General features: G+C 43.1%; 2 protein-coding genes across 2 annotated transcripts in view; both read left to right on the plus strand.

The window, feature by feature from the left end:
• The window catches only part of pdlim5a (PDZ and LIM domain 5a), a 141,856-nt gene extending 138,235 nt beyond the window's left edge, over window positions 1-3,621 (plus strand). The window contains exons 11-13 of the mRNA XM_064937297.1: window positions 439-559; window positions 2,819-2,934; window positions 3,417-3,621. Coding sequence (XP_064793369.1) covers window positions 439-559; window positions 2,819-2,934; window positions 3,417-3,509 — 330 coding nt within the window. The 3' untranslated portion in view covers window positions 3,510-3,621. The remainder of the gene's footprint in view (window positions 1-438; window positions 560-2,818; window positions 2,935-3,416) is intronic.
• Window positions 3,622-6,611: 2,990 nt separating this feature from the next.
• Window positions 6,612-22,500, plus strand: part of bmpr1ba (bone morphogenetic protein receptor, type IBa) — a 146,287-nt gene continuing 130,398 nt past the window's right edge. Inside the window, exon 1 of the mRNA XM_064937421.1 lies at window positions 6,612-6,760. The gene's annotated coding sequence lies outside the window, so the exon portion shown is untranslated. The remainder of the gene's footprint in view (window positions 6,761-22,500) is intronic.

Here is a 22,500-nt window from a genome sequence, read left to right on the forward strand (position 1 = left end):
AGCCTGGCTATCAGCACCAGGCAGCCTGGCTATCAGCACCAGGCATCCTGGCCATCACCACCTGGCAGCCTGGCCATCAGCACCAGGCAGCCTGGCCATCACCACCTGGCAGCCTGGCCATCACCACCTGGCAGCCTGGCTATCAGCACCAGGCAGCCTGGCAATTAGCACCCGGCAGTTAGACAATTAGCTCCCAGAAGCCTTGCAATTAGCACCTGGCAGCCTGGCAATTAGCACCTGGCAGCCTGGCAAATAGCACCCGGTAGCCTGGCCATAAGTACCTGGCAGCCTGGCCTTCCTATAGATCAGTAGAAGTGCTGGATAGGGAAAGGTCAATTAGAGGGCAGGATAGATGGTTGAATATTCACACACACGCATGCAGCTTTGTCACTGACACTGAACTTGCTGGATTAGTAATTGTCTGTGGTTTCCTTGCAGGAAGTGATCAATGCCCTGAAACAGACCTGGCACATCCATTGTTTCCTGTGTGCATCGTGCCAGCAGCCCATTAGGAACAACACCTTTCACCTGGAGGATGGAGAGCCCTACTGTGAAAGAGGTGAACACACATAGACTATGTCTCAATTATCTGTCATTCCTCCCACTTCCCTTCCGTGTTCAAGATGTGTGAACAAGTGTACTCTTCAGGAATAAGGAGATATTATTGGGATGCACACAGGCTGACTGATTTTTCAGTTTTACAAGTAGTCTAGAGTTCAGGAGAGGTCTAGAGTTCAGTAGTAGTCTAGAGTTCAGTAGTAGTCTAGAGTTCAGAGTAGTCTAGAGTTCAGTAGTAGTCTAGAGTTCAGTAGTAGTCTAGAGTTCAGGGTAGTCTAGAGTTCAGTAGTAGTCTAGAGTTCAGTAGTAGTCTAGAGTTCAGTAGTAGTCTAGAGTTCAGTAGTAGTCTAGAGTTCAGTAGTAGTCTAGAGTTCAGGGGTAGTCTAGAGTTCAGGGGTAGTCTAGAGTTCAGGGTAGTCTAGAGTTCAGTAGTAGTCTAGAGTTCAGGGGTAGTCTAGAGTTCAGTAGTAGTCTAGAGTTCAGTAGTAGTCTAGAGTTCAGTAGTAGTCTGAGTTCAGTAGTAGTCTAGAGTTCAGGGGTAGTCTAGTCTAGTAGTAGTCAGTAGTAGTCTAGAGTTCAGGGTAGTCTAGAGTTCAGTAGTAGTCTAGAGTTCAGGGTAGTCTAGAGTTCAGTAGTAGTCTAGAGTTCTAGAGGGTAGTCTGAGTTGAGTTCTAGAGTTAGTAGTCTAGAGTTCAGGGGTAGTCTAGAGTTCAGTCTAGAGTAGTCTAGAGTTCAGGGGTAGTCTAGAGTTCAGTAGTAGTCTAGAGTTCAGTAGTAGTCTAGAGTTCAGGGGTAGTCTAGAGTTTAGTAGTAGTCTGAGTTCAGGGGTAGTCTAGAGTTCAGGGGTAGTCTAGTAGTCTAGAGTTCAGTAGTAGTCTAGAGTTCAGGGGTAGTCTAGAGTTCAGTAGTAGTCTAGAGTTCAGGGGTAGTCTAGAGTTCAGTAGTAGTCTAGAGTTCAGGGGTAGTCTAGAGTTCAGTGGTAGTCTGAGTTCAGGGGTAGTCTAGAGTTCAGTAGTAGTCTAGAGTTCAGTAGTAGTCTAGAGTTCAGGGGTAGTCTAGAGTTCAGTAGTAGTCTAGAGTTCAGGGGTAGGGTAGTCTAGAGTTCAGTCTGGTAGTCTGAGTTCAGTAGTCTAGAGTTAGTCTAGAGTTCAGGGGTAGTCTAGAGTTCAGGGGTAGGAGTAGTCTAGAGTTCAGGGTAGTAGTCTAGGAGTTCAGGGGTAGTCTAGAGTTCAGGGGTTCAGGGGTAGTCTAGAGTTCAGGGGTAGTCTAGAGTTCAGTAGTCTGAGAGTCTAGAGTTCTAGAGTTCAGGGGTAGTAGAGTTCTAGAGTAGTCTAGAGTTCAGGGGTAGTCTAGAGTTCAGGGGTAGTCTAGAGTTCAGGGGTAGTCTAGAGTGGTAGTCTAGAGTTCAGTCTGAGGTAGTCTAGAGTTCAGGGTAGTCTAGAGTTCAGGGAGTAGTCTAGAGTTCAGTAGGTCTAGTCTAGTAGTTGAGTTCAGGGGTAGTCTAGAGTTCAGTAGTAGTCTAGAGTTCAGTAGTCTAGAGTTCAGGGTAGTCTAGAGTTCAGTAGTAGTCAGAGGTAGTAGTCTAGAGTTCAGGGTAGTCTAGAGTTCAGAGTTCAGTAGTAGTCTAGAGTTCAGTAGTAGTCTAGAGTTCAGGGGTAGTCTAGAGTTCAGTAGTAGTCTAGAGTTCAGTAGTAGTCTAGAGTTTAGTAGTAGTCTAGAGTTCAGGGGTAGTCTAGAGTTCAGTAGTAGTCTAGAGTTCAGTAGTAGTCTAGAGTTTAGTAGTAGTCTGAGTTCAGGGGTAGTCTAGAGTTCAGTAGTAGTCTAGAGTTCAGTAGTAGTCTAGAGTTCAGGGGTAGTCTAGAGTTCAGGTAGTCTAGAGTTCAGGGTTCTAGAGTTCAGGGGTAGTCTAGAGTTCAGTAGTAGTCTAGAGTTCAGGGGTAGTCTAGAGTTCAGTAGTAGTCTAGAGTTCAGGGGTAGTCTAGAGTTCAGGGGTAGAGTTCAGGGGTAGTCTGAGTTTAGTGGTAGTCTAGAGTTCAGGAGTAGTCTAGAGTTCAGGGGTAGTCTAGAGTTCAGGGGTAGTCTAGAGTTCAGGGGTAGTCTAGAGTTCAGGGGTAGTCTAGAGTTCAGTGGTAGTCTAGAGTTCAGTGGTAGTCTAGAGTTCAGTGGTAGTCTAGAGTTCAGGGGTAGTCTAGAGTTCAGTAGTAGTCTAGAGTTCAGTAGTAGTCTAGAGTTTAGTTCTTAACTCTTCTCTTTTTTTCAGACTATTACTCCCTTTTTGGTACCGGTTGCCATGGTTGCGAGTTCCCCATAGAGGCAGGGGACAAGTTCTTGGAGGCTTTGGGCTTCACCTGGCATGACACCTGTTTTGTGTGTGTGGTACGTTAGACCTTGCAGTGTATGTGTGTTGCTGTGTGGCTCAGTTGGTCGAGCATGGTGGGGGTTTGATTCTCAGTGGGGCCACCCATATGAAATTGTATGCATGCACTACTGTAAATCGCTTTGGATAAAAAGTGCCTGCTAAATGGCATATAGTTATTATATGTATTTTCAAACTGGGTGGTTCAAGCCCTGAATGCTGATTGGCTGACAGCCGTGGTATATCAGACCGTATACCACAGGTATGACAAAACATGTATTTGTACTGCTCTAATTACATTGGTAACCCGTTTATAATAGGGTATATGGCCAATATACCACGGCTAAATGCTGTATCCAGTAACTCCGCATTGCGTTGTGCTTAAGAACGGCTCTTAGCCGTGGTATATTGGCCATACACCACCCCCTCTGGCCTTATTGCTTAATTATATGCACATGTTTATGTGTCTGTATCTGTAACTGTGTCTATGTCTGTGTTCCAGATCTGCTGCACCACTCTGGAAGGTCAAGCCTTCTTCTCCAAAATGGACAAACCTCTGTGCAGGAAACATGCACATAGTGTGGTGAAAATCTGAACAAGGACAGGAGCAGATGGCGAGAGGAGAGCTGGAGGAAGAAGGAGCAGATGGCGAGAGGAGAGCTGGAGGAAGAAGGAGCAGATGGCGAGAGGAGAGCTGGAGGAAGAAGGAGCAGGAAGAAGGAGCAGAGGAGCAGATGGCGAGAGGAGAGCTGGAGGAAGAAGGAGCAGATGGCTAGGAGGAGAGCTGGAGGAAGAAGGAGCAGATGGAGGAAGAAGGAGCAGATGGCGAGAGGAGAGCTGGAGGAAGAAGGAGCAGATGGCGAGAGGAGAGCTGGAGGAAGAAGGAGCAGATGGCGAGAGGAGAGCTGGAGGAAGAAGGAGCAGATGGCGAGAGGAGAGCTGGAGGAAGCAGGCTTGGCTAGACGGGGAACTTATGTTATGACTGTTGATGGTATTTGGATTATCCCCAGAACTAAACACCTCAGTCAGGGAAAGTCCAGAAGATCAGAGGGATCTCCATGGATAAATCCCAAACAGTACCCTATACCCTAGGTAGGGCACTACTCTTGACCAGAGCATGGTTGTATCCATGGAGATCACTCTGATCTCCTGGACTTTATCTAACAGGTCTTTAGTTCTGGCGATAAAGTGTTGTTTCCTGCCTTGTGTCAAGTATGATAGGGAATATGTAGTCATAATAATCATATGTTGGGTGCTTATACTCCTATTTCTATTGTCTATAAATCTATCCATGTATACTCCCCCCTCATAGGAGTATTGTGCCATTCTACCATTCTTCTGTATGCTGTAATGAGCAAGATGCCTCTCGTAATGAGACTAGACTAAAACGATACGTTTGTTTTGTTTTGAATGGCCAGAATCAACGATGTGTATATTTGACATTTACATCTCAAAGAATACATAGTTTTGAAAAGCGGTAGAGGGGATATCGTTAAAGCTAAACCATGCTCATGCCCATGGTGCATTCAACTGTTAGAATTGGTCCCAGTTGAAAAAATAAATACATGGAATTTTCCTCCCCCCCAAAAAACATCTGCTTTTAGATGTGGTGGTTTGACTGTTTGATATAATTTCTACCAACGTGATAGAATCTACATTCAACTTATTGTATTACCGTTTCCAAAAGCCAACTTGTTGTTGTTGTTGGCTACCCATCATACTGTACATGAAGGGATTTGAGAAATAATGATTGTAAAATAAGTATATTTTTGAAGGGCTGTTTGTAGCCTGAGTTCCAGTCTGTTTCTGCTATCATGCCAACTCCTTGTCACTCATTGTGATGTCATGTCTCCCTTGACAATATAATTGGCAAGAGCAAAAAAAACAGGCTAGCTGTTTCATTGCCCTCGGAAAATACCTACACTGAGAGGATGAGAGAAAACTGAAGAGTGAGGGGAGAAATCAAGACATTTTCCTTAGTCTGTTTTTCCCTGAAGTCTCTTGAAGTCTCTTGCAGTGGAGGCTGCTGGGAGGGGAGGACGGCTAATAATAATGTCTGGAACGGAGTGAATGGAATGGTATCAAACACATGGAAACCATGGAAACCACATGTTTGATGTTGTTATTACCTTTCCACCTATTCCGCTCCAGCCATGACCACGAGCCCGTCCTCATCCAATTAAGGTGCCACCAACCCCCTGTGGCCTCTTGGTATTAATCTAACTTCACCATCACTCCGTCTCAACAGAATTAATAATTGAATCTTGTTGTTGTTGATATGGATGAACGGTACAGAGGACAAGGAGTAAACCAAGTCACATAAACCAAGTCATTCTATGGTGATAAAAAAACAACAACGTTTATTTAGCTCTTGATTTATTATATATCTTCTATTTCACAGTTTGTTATTATTAAAATGTCAGTCCAAAAGGTTATAGTAAGGTCTTGGTCCATACTGTAATTCTCACATCCTGAAATCCTGTCATTGATAATGGAGTGTAACAACCCTTCTCTTTTGACCTCAGCGGTCTCAATTAGCATGGGATTGAGCTGTATGGCCTGTCATATGGCATATGTCACTGTTACATGAATGACTTAGCACCGCACATCTTCTAACAATGGTTCTCACGGGGTTTAACGTTCACATGAAGTGGCCTGTGTCGTGGATACTGGCAGACACAACCTACTGTGGGCTACCGGAGTCGGCATGTGTTCAAATCCAACCCGCCGCCTTTCTGCCTCGCCATCCGTACTTCATTTCCTGTCTGTTCTTCACTATCTCAATCAAATTATTTAAAAAATTAACTAAGGTAACTAAAAAACAAGGTAAATAACATTCTAATTAGGTTATTCCCTTTTTGTGAAAATCACATGAGGAGGATTACTAGTCCTGTCTTTGCAAATCCTATTGGTTATCTTAACATATCAATTAAGACCATATATTTTAATTAGATTGATGTGAAAATATTCCTGTAAAAGCATATTTAAAAGTGCAATACGCAAAAAAACAAAACATAAGAATGGTAAGCATAGAAATAACGCACATAGAAAACATCCAACGCTTCTTAGACATGTTTTCAATGAGAATGACAGATCTATAACTCACATGTCTTTGTGAATTTGGTCGGGTGGCCCCCAAAAAATGACATAATGCGTCTAGTGTAGTGGAATCATCTTCCTGTTCATTGTTTTAACAAGAGTCATGTAATCACCACCATGGCCCTCAATGGGTTGTATTTATGTCTTCTGAATAAAGAGAACCACATAATTCAATGCATAATGATGTAATCTAAATGAAAAAATAACCCCCCCCCATGAAATGTGACTCAGTCACTTGTATTTTTAAATCTGAGAACCACATTTCATGACTGTTCCACTGGCACACAAGGGTGATATTGGTTACTTCAATGCCGAGTTAGCGTTGACCCCCAGCCGTTCCATATGTATTTGATCTATTTCAGAGCTACCACTTCTCATTCAACTTGTCAACCAATCAGCAAGGAGAATCAGGTGCGCTAGTTAAAGCTACAACAAAATTGTGAAACGTCTGGGGGTCCCCGAGTAGAGGTTTGAGAACCATTAACCATGCTTAATTTAAAATCTGTTTTCTTAACTGCAATTCTTCAAGACGTCGGTAGTTGGAGCGAAGGAACGGAGCATTTCTTAAGAAGTGTAACGCTTTTTTGAGAGGCAAGGTAGAGAGGTTGTTGACTCAAAAATGCGAACGTGAGACAACTGCAGAACGGAAAGACGGACGGTCCGGTCCTCTAGTGTTGAGAAGAGTATCATCTGTAGTGGATTCCCGAGGTGCTGACTACAAAAGTGTTCTATCATTCTGAGAGTAAGGTGAGAACAAAAAATGTGGTCTAGAAAGTTGAATTACTTTGTGAGCTGGAGGTTTTTCAATTTCGAACAGTCGAATTGCTGCCTTCATCAGTCTGAAATGTACTGCGATAATCACAGGTAGAACAGCAAAACATGTTTGTTTAGTCACGGGAGTTGAGTAGTTGGCATTTTACACAATCAAGAAATGTAGCCTACCCTCCCAGTTTGAGACACTTTGTTGCTATAACACTTTTTGATGGCGTTTCAGATATCCAGTAGCTTACATTGACATCTCCAGAGCTCTATATATAATGCAACTAAAATGAGGCTTTTTACACAGCCTGGTCTCATAGACTAAACGTAATATTGTGAACGTAAATCCGGGTTATCAAATTAGTATGGCATGTTGCTTTTCACACAGCCTGGTCTCATAGACTAAACTTAACATTGTGAATGTAAATTAGTATTGCATGTTGCAATTTGTATGGTTACACAAGATTATACACTTAAGATGCAAAAGGCATTATACAGGTGATTTTTCTGTATTTTAAAAGATGCATATCTTAAATTTGATAGCTGACATGCAAAACATTTTGGGACTATATCAACGGACTAATCATTTTTTTGGGGTAGAATTGTCCTTTTAAGGCTAACAAAAAGAGGGTAGTTGGTTGGGTGTGTAACACGAGCATGTAGCAACCATAACCTTTTAGCGAACCCTAACCTTAACCCCTAGCCAAAGTTAGCCATCTAGCTAACATTAGCGCTAGTCACCTAGCCATCTAGCTAACATTAGCGTTAGTCACCTAGCCATCTAGCTAACATTAGCGTTAGTCACCTAGCCATCTAGCTAACATTAGCCAACCAAATTGGATTTCGTAACATATCATATGTTGTGCAAGTTTGTAACATATTGTACATTTTGCAAATTCACAACATATTAGAAGGAATGGATGATGGACATCCAGAAATGAATATATACCGTAAGAAACGTAATGTATACTCCATTGTTGTGTTGGCTTCACATACAGAATAATACAAAATGGTCTGAGACCAGGTTGCAACACATCTCAGCTAGCACATTTGGTTCCTTGGAAGTTGTTGGAACATATGTGTTTGACAAGTAAAACATTACGTTTTTCAAACATTCTGAGAACAGAAGTGAACATTTTGCCTGTTCTGGGAATGTTTATTTTTATGTTGCAGGGAGGATCTGAGAACATTTTACTTTGGTTCCTTGAAAGGTTTTTCTGGGAGGTTTTTATTAACGCTCTGATAGAGGAAATTATTAGGTTATTTGAAGTTAATGAAATAACACTCTGAGAACATTCTCTAAATCTTGTGGAAGTTTTATAGTTATTGAAAGTGTTATTTTTTTTCTATTCAATCTGTTGTGCTGAAGCGTAACAGGTTCCGTGACAGAAATGAAATGGTAATTTACGATTGAACCGTATTATGCAGTGCGAATGCAGTCTGTTAAAGCTGGAACATTGCCTTTAAATTAAAATTCTGCTGAATTTTCACGACATGGGTTGAATACAGCCCTAATAACAAAATGTAAAAGTTATTTGGAGGTTTTTGAATACCTTATTGAAACATTCAGTTCTACGATTCACTAGCTTATTTTGGATAAATGCACTTAAAGCACAGATAGGGCACATGGAAATGGATTTGCTTAGGGATTAATCTTGCAAACACATTTATTTTCTATTGTGACACAGCATCAGTGAGAGATGAACCTATGATATTATGTTCTCTATCCATGGGATTTGTTCACTGTGCCACCAAGTTAGCGCTAGTATGCAATGTTTTTTTTTAACGCATACAAGCCTGTTCATTTTAGTCTAACAGACCCCATTTCAAAGGAAACAAGCACTCACTAAGATCAGGTGTGGCCAATTAGTGGGCACGGTTAACACACCTGAACACACTTAACAAAATGTTTGTTTTATGCTGAGAAAGGCAAGTATATGTTTTCAAATAACGTTCGAACACCGTTCAGAAGCATAACAACGCATGCCTTCAGGCCACATCAATGCGCACACATAATCTATGCGATGTTGTCAGCCAACCTGTCTATAGTGTACTGACCTTGGGTTTATAAGCACAGAAATGCTTTTGCGGCACAGTCGATGGGGCGCCGGACCTTGGGCTCGAAGGTCGAGGGTTCGAGACCTGCTCCCTGCTGTTTCATTACAATATGTAACAGTATAGCTTCAGTCCCTCTCCTCGCCCCGAACCAGGGACCCTCTGCACACATCAACAGTCACCCTCGAAGCATCGTTACCCATTGCTCCACAAAAGCCGCGGGGGGGAACAACTACTTCAAGGTCTCAGAGCGAGTGACGTCACCGATCGAAACGCTATTAGCGCACACCACCGCTAACTAGCTAGCCATATCACATCGGTTACATATACAGTATGTTTTTAGAATGTAATCTGAAAGTTACTAAAGTTTTCTTCATGTTCTGAGAATGGAATTAACAGCTTGTTTATATAATTATATATATCTTTTAGAACATTCCTAAAATATTGCCAAGAACTGATATATAAAATCACCCTACCCAGGAGCCGATGACGTGGATTTCGGCTAAGGCAGCCCCCCCGCACCTCTCTGATTCAGAGGGGTTGGGTGAAATGTGGAAGACACATCTCAGTTGAAATCATTCTGACTAGGTATCCCCCTTTCCTACATTCTTAGAACATTGCTTAAGTCACACCATTTTTTGAAAACGGTCCCAGAATATAGTAAAAAATATAGCATTAAATACAACCACATGGGAACTTGTGTGGAATGTTCTGAGGAAGTCCTGACATTCTCACAGAAGAACATTGTTTCTTAAAGTTCTCTGAACAATTTGAGAACATGACTTTAAATATAATCACGAGGAAACCTGTAGGAAACATAATGAGGAAGTACTGAAATTCCCACAGAAAACCTTTTTCATTGATGTTTTTGCAACTCATTGACAACATTGCCAGTGTCAAACCATTTGGAGAACGTTCCTAGAACACTACCAAAAATGTAATTAAATGTAATGATGCATGAACTTTTAGGAAACATCCTGTTAAAGTATTGAAATGCCAAGAAATTATATATTTTTTGGTTGTAAAATTCTTCAATGTGTTGAGAATGTTCCAAATCCAACCTACTATCCTGCAACATTCCCAGAAAGGTGTGGGAAGGTTCAAGGTCATATTCAAAATAACCATAGGACAACCATGCTCAAGGAAAGTGTCAACCTGGATGTTATAAGGCTACCAGGCCCTCTAGGGTGGTTTTGACCAGGCCCTCTAGGGTGGTTTTGACCGGGCCCTCTAGGGTGGTTTTGACCAGGGCCCTCTAGGGTCTTTTTGACCAGGGCCCTCTAGGGTCTTTTTGACCAGGGCCCTCTAGGGTCTTTTTGACCAGGGCCCTCTAGGGTCTTTTTGACCAGGGCCCCTAGGGTCTTTTTGACCAGGGCCCCTAGGGTCTTTTTGACCAGGGCCCCTAGGGTCTTTTTGACCAGGGCCACTAGGGTCTTTTTGACCAGGGCCACTAGGGTCGTATATGAGCTCTATTTTTGCCTGGTGTTAAGGTGACGCTAGTGTCAAATGCATGTTTGTTTGCAATTTCGTCATTTAAACTGGGGCACTGGCATTTTCCAGCCCTAACGCCAGGTTCGGCAATTGACCCGTCTTATCTCAGCTCAGATGGGTGGGGTGAAAATATTTGAGTTATGTCCTTAACATGATCCAAAGTGCTAATTTCAGGCAGCGCTGATAGGGATATTTAAGACCAACCAAAAGCTGGTTTTAGCGGTAACACAGTTAGTTATGACATTAACTTTGACTGCAGAAACACAGTCTATCCAGCCGTGACGCATTGTGCCCATATGGACATGGAACAAGAGTAGCCTAATGTGCTTTTGGTGCCTGTGTGCTTCGTATTTAGAAACATAAAAAATGAATGCTTTTTTCCCCCATTTAGTTTTATTTGACTAAAAACCAAGCATAGTCTACCCCTCCTCTCAAAGAAACCTTTTTCTTTGTCTGTCCAATGCAATTACAAGTCGTCAAGACTGTTGAAAAAAAACCCAGTTTGGCTCCTGAGACTGCATGGAAAAAAATCTTAATCACCAAAATTGTACTAAAATATCAAGTTTTAGAGGAGTAAAACAGTGAGATGACATTCCTTTGTTTATCTCTGCGTTGTAGGCAGACCCACTAGGCTACCCTGGGGCGGCAGGGTAGCCTAGTGGTTAAAGTGGGGGCGGCAGGGTAGCCTAGTGGTTAGAGTGTTGGACTAGTAACCCAAAGGTTGCAAGTTCAAATCCCCGAGCTGGCAAGGTACAAATCTGTCGTTCTGCCCCTGAACAGGCAGTTAACCCCACTGTTCCTAGGCCATCATTGAAAATAAGAGATTGTTCTTAACTGACTTGCCTAGTAAAATATTTTTTTTTAGCCATGCTGGTCCTGTTCTGGATGTGCATAACCCCCCCCCCCCATCATGTAGGTTCGGTGTCCATGCCCATCATGAAACCTGTATAAAGGCCTGGTTTTCCATTTCATATGTTCAAAGCCCTCCCTTAGGTCTACTGTAACCCATTCTGGTTCAACAGCAATGAAGCCCTCCCTTAGGTCTACTGTAACCCATTCTGGTTAATTTACATTACATTTACATTTAAGTCATTTCAACAGCAATGAATCCCTCCCTTAGGGCTACTGTAACCCATTCTGGTTCAACAGCAATGAAGCCCTCCCTTAGGTCTACTGTAACCCATTCTGGTTAATTTACATTACATTTACATTTAAGTCATTTCAACAGCAATGAATCCCTCCCTTAGGGCTACTGTAACCCATTCTGGTTCAACAGCAATGAATCCCTCCCTTAGGTCTACTGTAACCCATTCTGGTTCAACAGCAATGAATCCCTCCCTTAGGTCTACTGTAACCCATTCTGGTTCAACAGCAATGAATCCCTCCCTTAGGTCTACTGTAACCCATTCTGGTTCAACAGCAATGAATCCCTCCCTTAGGTCTACTGTAACCCATTCTGGTTCAACAGCAATGAATCCCTCCCTTATGTCTACTGTAACCCATTCTGGTTCAACAGCAATGAATCCCTCCCTTAGGTCTACTGTAATCCATTCTGGTTCAACAGCAATGAATGTCTTTGTTTTGATTTTGGCAGTTTTATGATATCATTACATTTGACATGTATTTATTGTCGTTGTTAAAACCCCCCCCAAAAAAAAATGTGCTTGTATTTCATAGAATTTTATTGCAACCAAACTTATTAAAACGATTCACATTTCTGGTTTCATGGTGACAACGTCCGTGGTGCGCTTGCGATGCAATTTGAGAGATGTGTGAATGTGATCTTATCTGTAAGATGGTTCTGATTATGTTCATTAAACCTAGGCCTATTTGGGAGCAGTACAACGGTGAGAGGACATTCTCTCTTTTTAGTTAATACAGGATCTTTGTCCAGTAACTGTGAAAAGTTTGAGATGTGGGTAAAACCCTCTATCGTCTGTTTTATATAATATGCCCACGCGGAGAAATGATGGTGTGACAGCCTATTGAAAACAATGTTTTTATTTTGATTATAAATATTCGTTCTGTTTTCATCATTAAATAATTTAATCTTACATGTAATTTACAGTAGGCCGAGCCCCTATACCAGTGTGAATGCTATTGAATGCATACAAGAACATAGAACAATGTGGGCTGCAAATGGGTTCAAGTTAACCTACTTAGCAAAGATAGGTCTACATTTTGTTATTTCATTTCTGTAAGCCATTTAACTAACTATAACGGACTGACATTGGAATTGGAGTTGATTCCAAGGTATTACATAAAAGACCGTAAATACAAAACTTGAAGCAATTGCATATTTCGCCATGAAGCCCATTCTGATTGGCCAGTGAGAGGCCAAGCCTCGACACACCACACATTCTGATTGGCCAGTGAGAGGCCAAGCCTCGACACACCACACATTCTGATTGGCCAGTGAGAGGCCAAGCCTCGACACACCACACAACTCAAAATCAGGCCCCTTTTTACCTAAACACTAGCAAGTGCGCCGATTTTAATTGTGATAGTGAAAATAGAAACAATATTTCTGTCACACCCCTGAGCCTATAGGACAACCTCCTGCTCTTAGATTGACCATCGTTAGGTTTGGTCAAACAGAGCCCTGTAAGACATATGGTGGCCTGATTTCGGACTTTGCCATAATAGCCTCTATCATTGCACTACTATGTTTAGGAACCGTGGGGTCGGGGAGATGTGGATAGACACAACAGCAGTGCTTGGCTCCCTTTGTGTAACCCATTCACTATGCAGTTAGTTTAGCGAGATAAAAACAGGGTGAGCTATACACACTGTTATATACACACCTGTTGATTAGGAATGCGATCCCGTTCCCTGATTGCCTCGTATAGCATCTCCATGTAACAAATGGGGCGTAAAAAGACTCTCATTAACTTGAATCAAGATGGGACTAAAGCCTCTCATTGCCATCATGATGAATACAGTGGCAGCAAGTCTATCATACGTAGCCTTGCAACAGCCTTGGCTTGGAGCTGATGTCCTGTCTGTGTAGTGTGAGGCAGCTTGATGTACCAGTACACCCCCTGGACAGGGCTCTAGTCTATCGTACAGCACTGGATATTCCATGCCTCTATGAGTCAAGGCTGGAAGTAATAGTGCCTAATACACTGAAGAAAGGAGAGAAAAGAACTCAAACCACATAAAGCCCCTTACTGTACAGTCGCCCCCTCCCCTCTCTCTGAGTCTATAACCAGGCCCAGCTGTCTGTCAGTGTGGATTATGACAAGCGTATGTCTGAGGAGTGTTTGACCATATGGCAATATGTGTCCAGTTCTTACCCCTTCTCTCTGCGTGAGCTCTATCGCCTTGGGACCAAGCAGGAAAACAGTCAGCAAATATGAACAAGGGAAGTATATGAGCAGATGTGTGTGTGTGTGTGTGATGAGACACTGTGGCATTGTGAGGGTAGTTGTCTACTATTTAGCTAAGGCGTCTTAGATGAAAGCCAGCTTAATTGGGGGAAAAACATTACGGATCCACAAATCAGTTCACTGTTTCAATTGACTGTGTCCATTTTGGTTTATGACATGGGAACGGTCCAAAACCCTGAACAGTTCCATGCTGTGTCTGTGGTGTGTTACTATGGACCCCCTGACATCATCTGATGTCCCAGGAGGCGCTTGTGTGAGTGCTGAATTCAGTTCACATTTTGGTATGGAAGGGAAGCCAGAAGCCAAGAATAGCAGGTTTATTGAAGGAAATACTGAACTACTATCCTTCTGTTTTAAATGACAAAGCAGCAGGCAAGGAACACACACCCATCTAGGCTGTCCGTGTGATTTGTACCTGTTTGACTATGGTGTGACTTCAAAAGAGCTCTGTTGCCACAGGGCGAGGTGTAAACGAATGGCCTTTTGACTGTAATTAACTGAGTTCCTGGATTCTACCAGACAATCAAATAACTGTTCATCAACCTGAGATGCAGATAAGGGACATGATCAAGTTCTTAAGTTCATGTCCTACTTTGTGTTTTTTGAAAGACCACTTTTTAATATTCCTTTCAAGACTACACAATAATTATAACGTTACTGTAACAAAATCTAACTTTCCACTCATGTGGCTTATGGTTTCTCTCCATAGAGTTTTGAGTTGTATTAGTCCAGGATACACATGGTAGACACACCGTCCAACTAAGTACTTCTTTACAGGTTCCTTCTCGACAACGCAACAGCAATAAGCCATAATAAAAGAGAAGAATATGAACATGAAGTCAAATGGCTCATTAGAATATAATGAACATTTCAGCATAAGTATAATACAGGAAGACACATATATATTTTTTAGAGAGAACGGATCTTTTAAAGATCTACCCGAACGAGCCATGTAAACATCTTTCAGCACATTCGGGGTCATCAATAGTTCTAAGAATCTTTGATGGGGGGTGTGGCCACAACATTTGAATTCATCATGGGGGGGTAGATTTGGCAATTGAAAAATCAATTTCATGCATTTCTACTCATTTGCCATGGGGCAGAGAGAAAGATGTGCGGTTTTAAAGCCAATAACCTGCAATTCTACTAATTTGCCATGGGGTGGTGGATAGAGGTGTTTGGAGTTTTTAATATATCTGACTGAGAGTGACTAACAAAATCAATGGGAGCCCCCCGGTCTGTAATTCAACCATGATTACTATACGTTAAGATAAATGGCCACTAGATTAATTTACAATCTTAATGTAAGCTGACATGAGTGACTGACATAACAAGAGACACTGCTGATGCACAACCAAATTTCAAATGTTGTGTATTCTAACTCTAAATTGAGACCCCTACTCTGTTTTAAAAATGTTGTGTCCGCAAGCCTGGTAAAGGGCCACCAGTTGCCCATCTCAGGTGTAACACCTGCTGAGTATTTGGCTGTGTGCATCTCAAATGGCACCCTATTTCCTATATAGTGCACTACTTTTAACAAGAGCCTTATGGGCCTGGTCAAAGCTAGTGCACTATGTAGGGAAAAGGGTGCTATTTTGGACACAACCTGACCCTATTTCCTATATAGTGCACTACTTTTAACGAGAGCCTTATGGGCCTGACACCTATTTGACCCTATATAGTGCACTACTTTTAACGAGAGCCTTATGGGCCTGGTCAAAGCTAGTGCACTATGTAGGGAAAAGGGTGCTATTTTGGACACAACCTGGGGCCAGTTCTGAGTTATGGGTAACTGCTTACATGGAGTGTGTCAAAGTGGCTGTGTCAACAGAAGTGGGAGGATCAACAAGAGGGTGTATGGGAAGCGAATCAGCTAATTGGGCAATTTTTGTCACTCAAGACCGTTTTGCATGGCTGATTGGGCTACACGATGAGTCAATTCTTGACAGCTGTAGCATTTTTAACCCTAACCCTAACCCGCTATGTTAGTCCTCTTAACCCACTATGTTAGTCCTCTTAACCCACTGTTAGTCCTCTTAACCCGCTATGTTAGTCCTCTTAACCCGCTATGTTAGTCCTCTTAACCCGCTATGTTAGTCCTCTTAACCCGCTATGTTAGTTCTCTTAACCCGCTATGTTAGTTCTCTTAACCCGCTATGTTAGTTCTCTTAACCCGCTATGTTAGTTCTCTTAACCCGCTATGTTAGTTCTCTTAACCCGCTATGTTAGTCCTCTTAACCCGCTATGTTAGTCCTCTTAACCGGCTATGTTAGTTCTCTTAACCCGCTATGTTAGTTCTCTTAACCCGCTATGTTAGTTGTTTGATGTCTGAAGCTTGATGTTCCTGACAACAAAGATGGGTTTTAAAGCCAATAATTATCTGGATCTACACATGGTAAATATTCTAGATCTAATTTCCACAGGCGGCTAATCAAAGATAACCCGATTTAGCATCATTATCCGGGATATGGAGAAGCTGAGGGGAAAAAGGGATTGACTGACACATCGTGTGGGATCCACAGATGGCTTTCATTTTGTCGCACTTAGTTTTTTCTTTGGCACTGTAACGAGGATGAGTTGGACTCTTGACACCTCTTGATTCCCCCCCCTCCTCCTCTAGTGCTTTATCTCTGTACACACTGGGTAGAACTCCTCAGGGGAGACAACAAAGAATTCCAAGTTGATGGAGAATTAAACTGAAGTAGAACAATACAACACACTGCCTTTGTGTCTATAATACACTGCTCAAAAAATAAAGGGAACACTTAAAAACAACACAATGTAACTCCAAGTCAATCACACTTCTGTGAAATCAAACTGTCCACTTAGGAAGCAACACTGATTGACAATAAATTTCACATGCTGTTGTGCAAATGGAATAGACAACAGGTGGAAATTATAGGCAATTAGCAAGACACCCCCCAATAAAGGAGTGGTTCTGCAGGTGGGGACCACAGACCACTTCTCAGTTCCTATGCTTCCTGGCTGATGTTTTGGTCACTTTTGAATCCTGGCGGTGCTTTCACTCTAGTGGTAGCATGAGACGGAGTCTACAACCCACACAAGTGGCTCAGGTAGTGCAGCTCATCCAGGATGGCACATCAATGCGAGCTGTGGCAAGAAGGTTTGCTGTGTCTGTCAGCGTAGTGTCCAGAGCATGGAGGCGCTACCAGGAGACAGGCCAGTACATCAGGAGACGTGGAGGAGGCCGTAGGAGGGCAACAACCCAGCAGCAGGACTGCTACCTCCGCCTTTGTGCAAGGAGGAGCACTGCCAGAGCCCTGCAAAATGACCTCCAGCAGGCCACAAATGTGCATGTGTCTGTTTCTGACCGTTTGAGCAGACTCCATGACGGTGGTATGAGGGCCCGACATCCACAGGTGGGAGTTGTGCTTACAGCCCAACACCATTGAGGACGTTTGGCATTTGCCAGAGAACACCAAGATTGGCAAATTCGCCACTGGCGCCCTGTGCTCTTCACAGATGAAAGCAGGTTCACACTGAGCACATGTGACAGTCTGGAGACGCCGTGGAGAACGTTCTGCTGCCTGCAACATCCTCCAGCATGACCGGTTTAGCGGTGGGTCAGTCATGGTGTGGGGTGGCATTTCTTTGGGGGGCCGCACAGCCCTCCATGTGCTCGCCAGAGGTAGCTTGACTGCCATTAGGTACCGAGATGAGATCCTCAGACCCCTTGTGAGACCACATGCTGGTGCGGTTGGCCCTGGGTTCCTCCTAATGCAAGACAATGCTAGACCTCATGTGGCTAGAGTGTGTCAGCAGTTCCTGCAAGGGGAAGGCATTGATGCTATGGACTGGCCCGCCCGTTCCCCAGACCTGAATCTAATTGAGCACATCTGGGACATCATGTGGCGTTGGTGGATGGAGCGAGACGTTCCACCACAGACTGTCCAGGAGTTGGCGGATGCTTTAGTCCAGGTCTGGGAGGAGATCCCTCAGGAGACCATCCGCCACCTCATCAGGAGCATGCCCAGGCATTGTAGGGAGGTCATACAGGCACATGGAGGCCACACACACTACTGAGCCTCATTTTGACTTGTTTTAAGGACATTACATCAACGTTGGATCAGCCTGTAGTGTGGTTTTCCACTTTAATTTTGAGTGTGACTCCAAATCCAGACCTCCATGGGTTGATAAATTTGATTTCCATTGATCATTTTTGTGTGATTTTGTTGTCAGGACATTCAACTACGTAAAGAAAAAAGTATTTAATAAGAATATTTCATTCATTCAGATCAAGGATGTGTTATTTTCGTGTTCCCTTTATTTTTTTGAGCAGTGTAATATAATGTACAGTACCAGTCAAAAGTTTGGACACACCTACTCATTCAAGGGTTTTCTTTGTTTCTACTATTTTCTACATTGTAAAATAATAAAAGGCATTTAACGTTCTGAAATCATGTAGTAACCAAAAAAGTGTGTGTATATATAATATATACAGTTGAAGTCGGAAGTTTACATACCATAGCCAAATACATTTAAATAAAGTTTTTCACAATTCCTGACATTTAATCCTAGTAAATATTCCCTGTTTTAGGTCAGTTTTATTTTAAGAATGTGAAATGTCAGAATAATAGTAGAGTGATTTATTTCAGCTTTTATTTCTTTCATCACATTCCCAGTGGGTCAGGAGTTTACCTGCACTCAATTAGTATTTGGTAGCATTGCCTTTAAATTGTTTAACTTGGGTCAAACGTTTCGGGTAGCCTTCCACAAGCTTCCCACAATAAGTTGGGTGAATTTTGGCCCATTCCTCCTGACAGAGCTGGTGTAACTGAGTCAGGTTTGCAGGCCTCCTTGCTCGCACATGCTTTTTCAGTTCTACCCACACATTTTCTATAGGATTGAGGTCAGGGCTTTGTGATGGCCAGTCCAATACCTTGACTTTGTTGTCCTTAAGCCATTTTGCCACAACTTTGGAAGTATGCTTGGTGTCATTGTCCGTTTGCGACCAAGCTTTAACTTCCTGACTGATGTCTTGATGTTGCTTCAATACATCCACATAATTTACCTTCCTCATGAAGCCATCTATTTTGTGAAGGGCCACCAGTCCCTCCTGCAGCAAAGCACCCCCACAACATGATGCTGCCACCCCCGTGCTTCACGGCTGGGTTTGTGTTCTTTGGTTTGCAAGCCTCTCCCTTTTTCCTCCAAACATAACGATGGTCATTATGGCCTAACAGTTCTATTTTTGTTTCATCAGACCAGAGGGCATTTCTCCAAAAACGACGATCTTTGTTCCCATGTGCAGTTGCAAACCGTAGTCTGGCTTTTTCATGGTGGTTTTGGAGGAGTGGCTTCTTCCTTGCTGAGCGGCCTTTCAGGTTGTGTCGATATAGGACTTGTTTTACTGTGGATATAGATACTTTTGTACCTGTTTCCTCCAGTATCTTCACAAGGTCATTTGCTGTTGTTCTGGGAATGATTTGCACTTTTCACACCAAAGTACGTTCATCTCTAGGAGACGGAACACGTCTCCTTCCTGAGCAGTATGATGGCTGCATGGTCCCATGGTGTTTATACTTACTTACTATTGTTTGAACAGATGAACGTGGTACCTTCAGGTGTTTGGAAATTGCTCCCAAGGATGAACCAGACTTGTGGAGGTCTACAATTTTTTTTTCTGAGGTCTTGTCTGATTTCTTTTGATTTTTTTCCCCATGATTTCAAGCAAAGAGGCACTGTGTTTGAAGGTAGGCCTTGAAATGCATCTACAGGTACACCTCCATTTGACTCAAATTATGTGAATTAGCCTATCAGAAGCTTCTAAAGCCATGACATCATTTTCTGTAATTTTCCAAGCTGTTTAAAGGCACAGTCAACTTATTATATGTAAACTTCTGAACCACTGGAACTGTGATACAGTGAATTAGAAGTGGAATAATCTGTCTGTAAACAATTGTTGGAAAAATGACTTGTCATGCACAAAGTTGATGTCCTAACTGACTTGCCAAAACTATAGTTTGTTAACAAGAAATTGTGGTTAAAAAATGAGTTTTAATGACTCCAACCTAAGTGTATGTAAACTTCCCGACTACAACTGCATACATACATGCATGCATACATACATGTGATTCTTCAAAGTAGCCACCCTTTGCCTTGATGACAGCTTTGCACACTCTTGGCATACTCTCAACCAACCAAAAGTTCATTTGTGGAATTTCTTTCCTTAATGCGTTTGAGCCAGTCAGTTGTTGTGACAATGTAGGTTGTGGTATACAGAAGATAGCCCTATTTGGTAAAAGACCAAGTCTATTATGGCAAGACAGCTCAAATAAGCAAAGAGAAACAACAGTCCATTACTTTAAGACATGAGGGTCAGTCAATACAAGAACTTTGAAAGTGTCTTCAAATGCAGTCACAACAACCATCAAGTGCTATGATGAAACTGGCTCTCACGAGGAACTCCACAGGAAAGGAAGACCCAGAGTTACCTCTGCTGCAGAGGATAAGTTCATTAGAGTTAACTGGCTCTCATGAGGACCGCCACAGGAAATGAAGACCCAGACATACCTCTGCTGCAGAGGATATTATATCGAATTGCTGCAAAGAAGCCACTACTAAAGGACACTAATAATAAGAAGAGACTTGCTTGGGCCAAGAAACACGAGCAATGGACATTAGACCGTTGGTAATCTGTCCTTTGGTCTGATGAGTTCTTTGGTTGAGATATTTGGGGATATTTGGTTCCAACCGCTGTGTCTTTGTGAGATGCAGTGTAGGTGAACAGATGATCTCTGCATGTGTGGTTCTCACCGTGATGCACGGAGGAGGTCTGATGGTGCTTTGTTGTTGACACGGACAGTGATTTATTTAGAATTCAGGGCACACTTAACCTGCATGGCAACCACAGTAGTCTGCAGTGATACCATCCCATCTGGTTTGACTTAGTGGGATTGTCATTTGTTTTTCAACAGGACAATGACCCAATACACCTCCAGGCTGTGTAAGGTCTATTTGAACAAAAAGGAGAGTGATGGAGTGCTGTATCAGAGCCTTGCCTCCACAATCACCTGACCTCAGCCCAATTGAGATGGTTTGGGATGAGTCATACCGCAGAGTGACGGAAAAGCAGCCAACAAGTGCTCAGCAAATGTGGGAACTCCTTCAAGACTGTTGGAAAAACATTCCAGGTGAAGCTGGTTGAGAGAATGTCAAGAGTGTGCAAAGCTGTCATGAAGGCAAAGGGTGGCTACTTTGAAGAATATAAAATATATTTAGAATTTTTTTTTTTTTTGGTTACTACATGATTCCATATGTGTTATTTCATAGTTTTGATGTCTTCACTATTATTCTACAATGTAGAAAATAGTAAAAATAAAGAAAAACCCTTCAATAAGTAGGTGTGTCCAAACGTTTGACTGGTGCTGTATGAAAGGTTACTAAGGAGACTGGCAGCCTGAACTTTGATCTTGACTTCTTTTCTGCTCCTTGTTTCACAAATCTGCCGAAGATGGTCAAGAGACTGGTGAAGGAGTAGATGTGCTCACATAATATTTTTTAAACATGAATGGAAATGCTGTTGAGGGATTTACAGTATGAGCAGAAAGCTATCGGTTCTCGTGTTATAGTCAACGTACGCTTACGTGAAAAAAATCTTTGATGTTCGATTGGAATGGTTTTGGATAATATTTGACAATGTCCATTACTGTACTATAAGCCCATGTGAGACCTAGCTATATGAGTATGACATTAGGTCACCACTGGTAAGCCTTGTCTGAGCCAGTTCCAGCACTGGAGTTTCAGGTCTAGCACTGTAACAGTTTAGTCTTCTCTCTGATCCTGTGAAAAACGTTTTTTTTTTTCTCTGAGGAATTCTATTTTCATTCAAATATCCCTTCTTTTGCTCCTCAACTGCACATGAATCTTAACTATTTTAGCACTGTGTTAGCAAATAGAGGATGATATTATCTACACCTGATAGCTCCGGTTAGATAGTTATCTAGCAGGAAATTGGGCAATTTGGGCCCAGCTGCTGGAGGTGAGTGATGAGGTGGGACTGACCGAGTGAGGTGGGCCCACAGCGGGTTGAGCCCAGGGGGAGAAGGGAATGCAGGGAGCTCCTGCCAGTTCCTCTAGTCTGGTCCCACACACCGATTTAACTGATTCTGTCTCACCGGTTCAGATGGGACTAACACCAGGGATGACCTTTAACCTACTTACCACACATGATTCAGTCCTGGGCGGAGTGGGCGCCCATCTGTAACTTTTCAGAGTTCCCTCTCTCTTGTTTATATTAGTTTTAGGTTTCCATCTATTCTCTCTCTGCTCTCACATATGAATATCCTCTTCTCACTGTCACACCCTGTGATCGGCTATGTAAAGGTTTCCTCGAGCACGGTCAGCCCACGGGACTAGCTCCTCTCGGTCGGTCAGCCCACGGGACTAGCTCCTCTCGGTCGGTCAGCCCACGGGACTAGCTCCTCTCGGTCGGTCAGCCCACGGGACTAGCTCCTCTCGGTCGGTCAGCCCACGGGACTAGCTCCTCCGGTCGGTCAGCCCGGTCGGTCAGCCCACGGGACTAGCTCTCGGTCTCGGGACTAGCTCCTCTCGGTCGGTCAGCCCACGGGACTAGCTCCTCTCGGTCGGTCAGCCCACGGGACTAGCTCCTCTCGGTCGGTCAGCCCACGGGACTAGCTCCTCTCGGTCGGTCAGCCCACGGGACTAGCTCCTCTCGGTCGGTCAGCCCACGGGACTAGCTCCTCTCGGTCGGTCAGCCCACGGGACTAGCTCCTCTCGGTCGGTCTGCCCACCATCACTAGGTGCCCCCCC

This window comes from Oncorhynchus masou, chromosome 1, assembly GCF_036934945.1.
Source record: "Oncorhynchus masou masou isolate Uvic2021 chromosome 1, UVic_Omas_1.1, whole genome shotgun sequence".
Classification (NCBI taxonomy): Eukaryota; Metazoa; Chordata; class Actinopteri; order Salmoniformes; family Salmonidae; genus Oncorhynchus; species Oncorhynchus masou.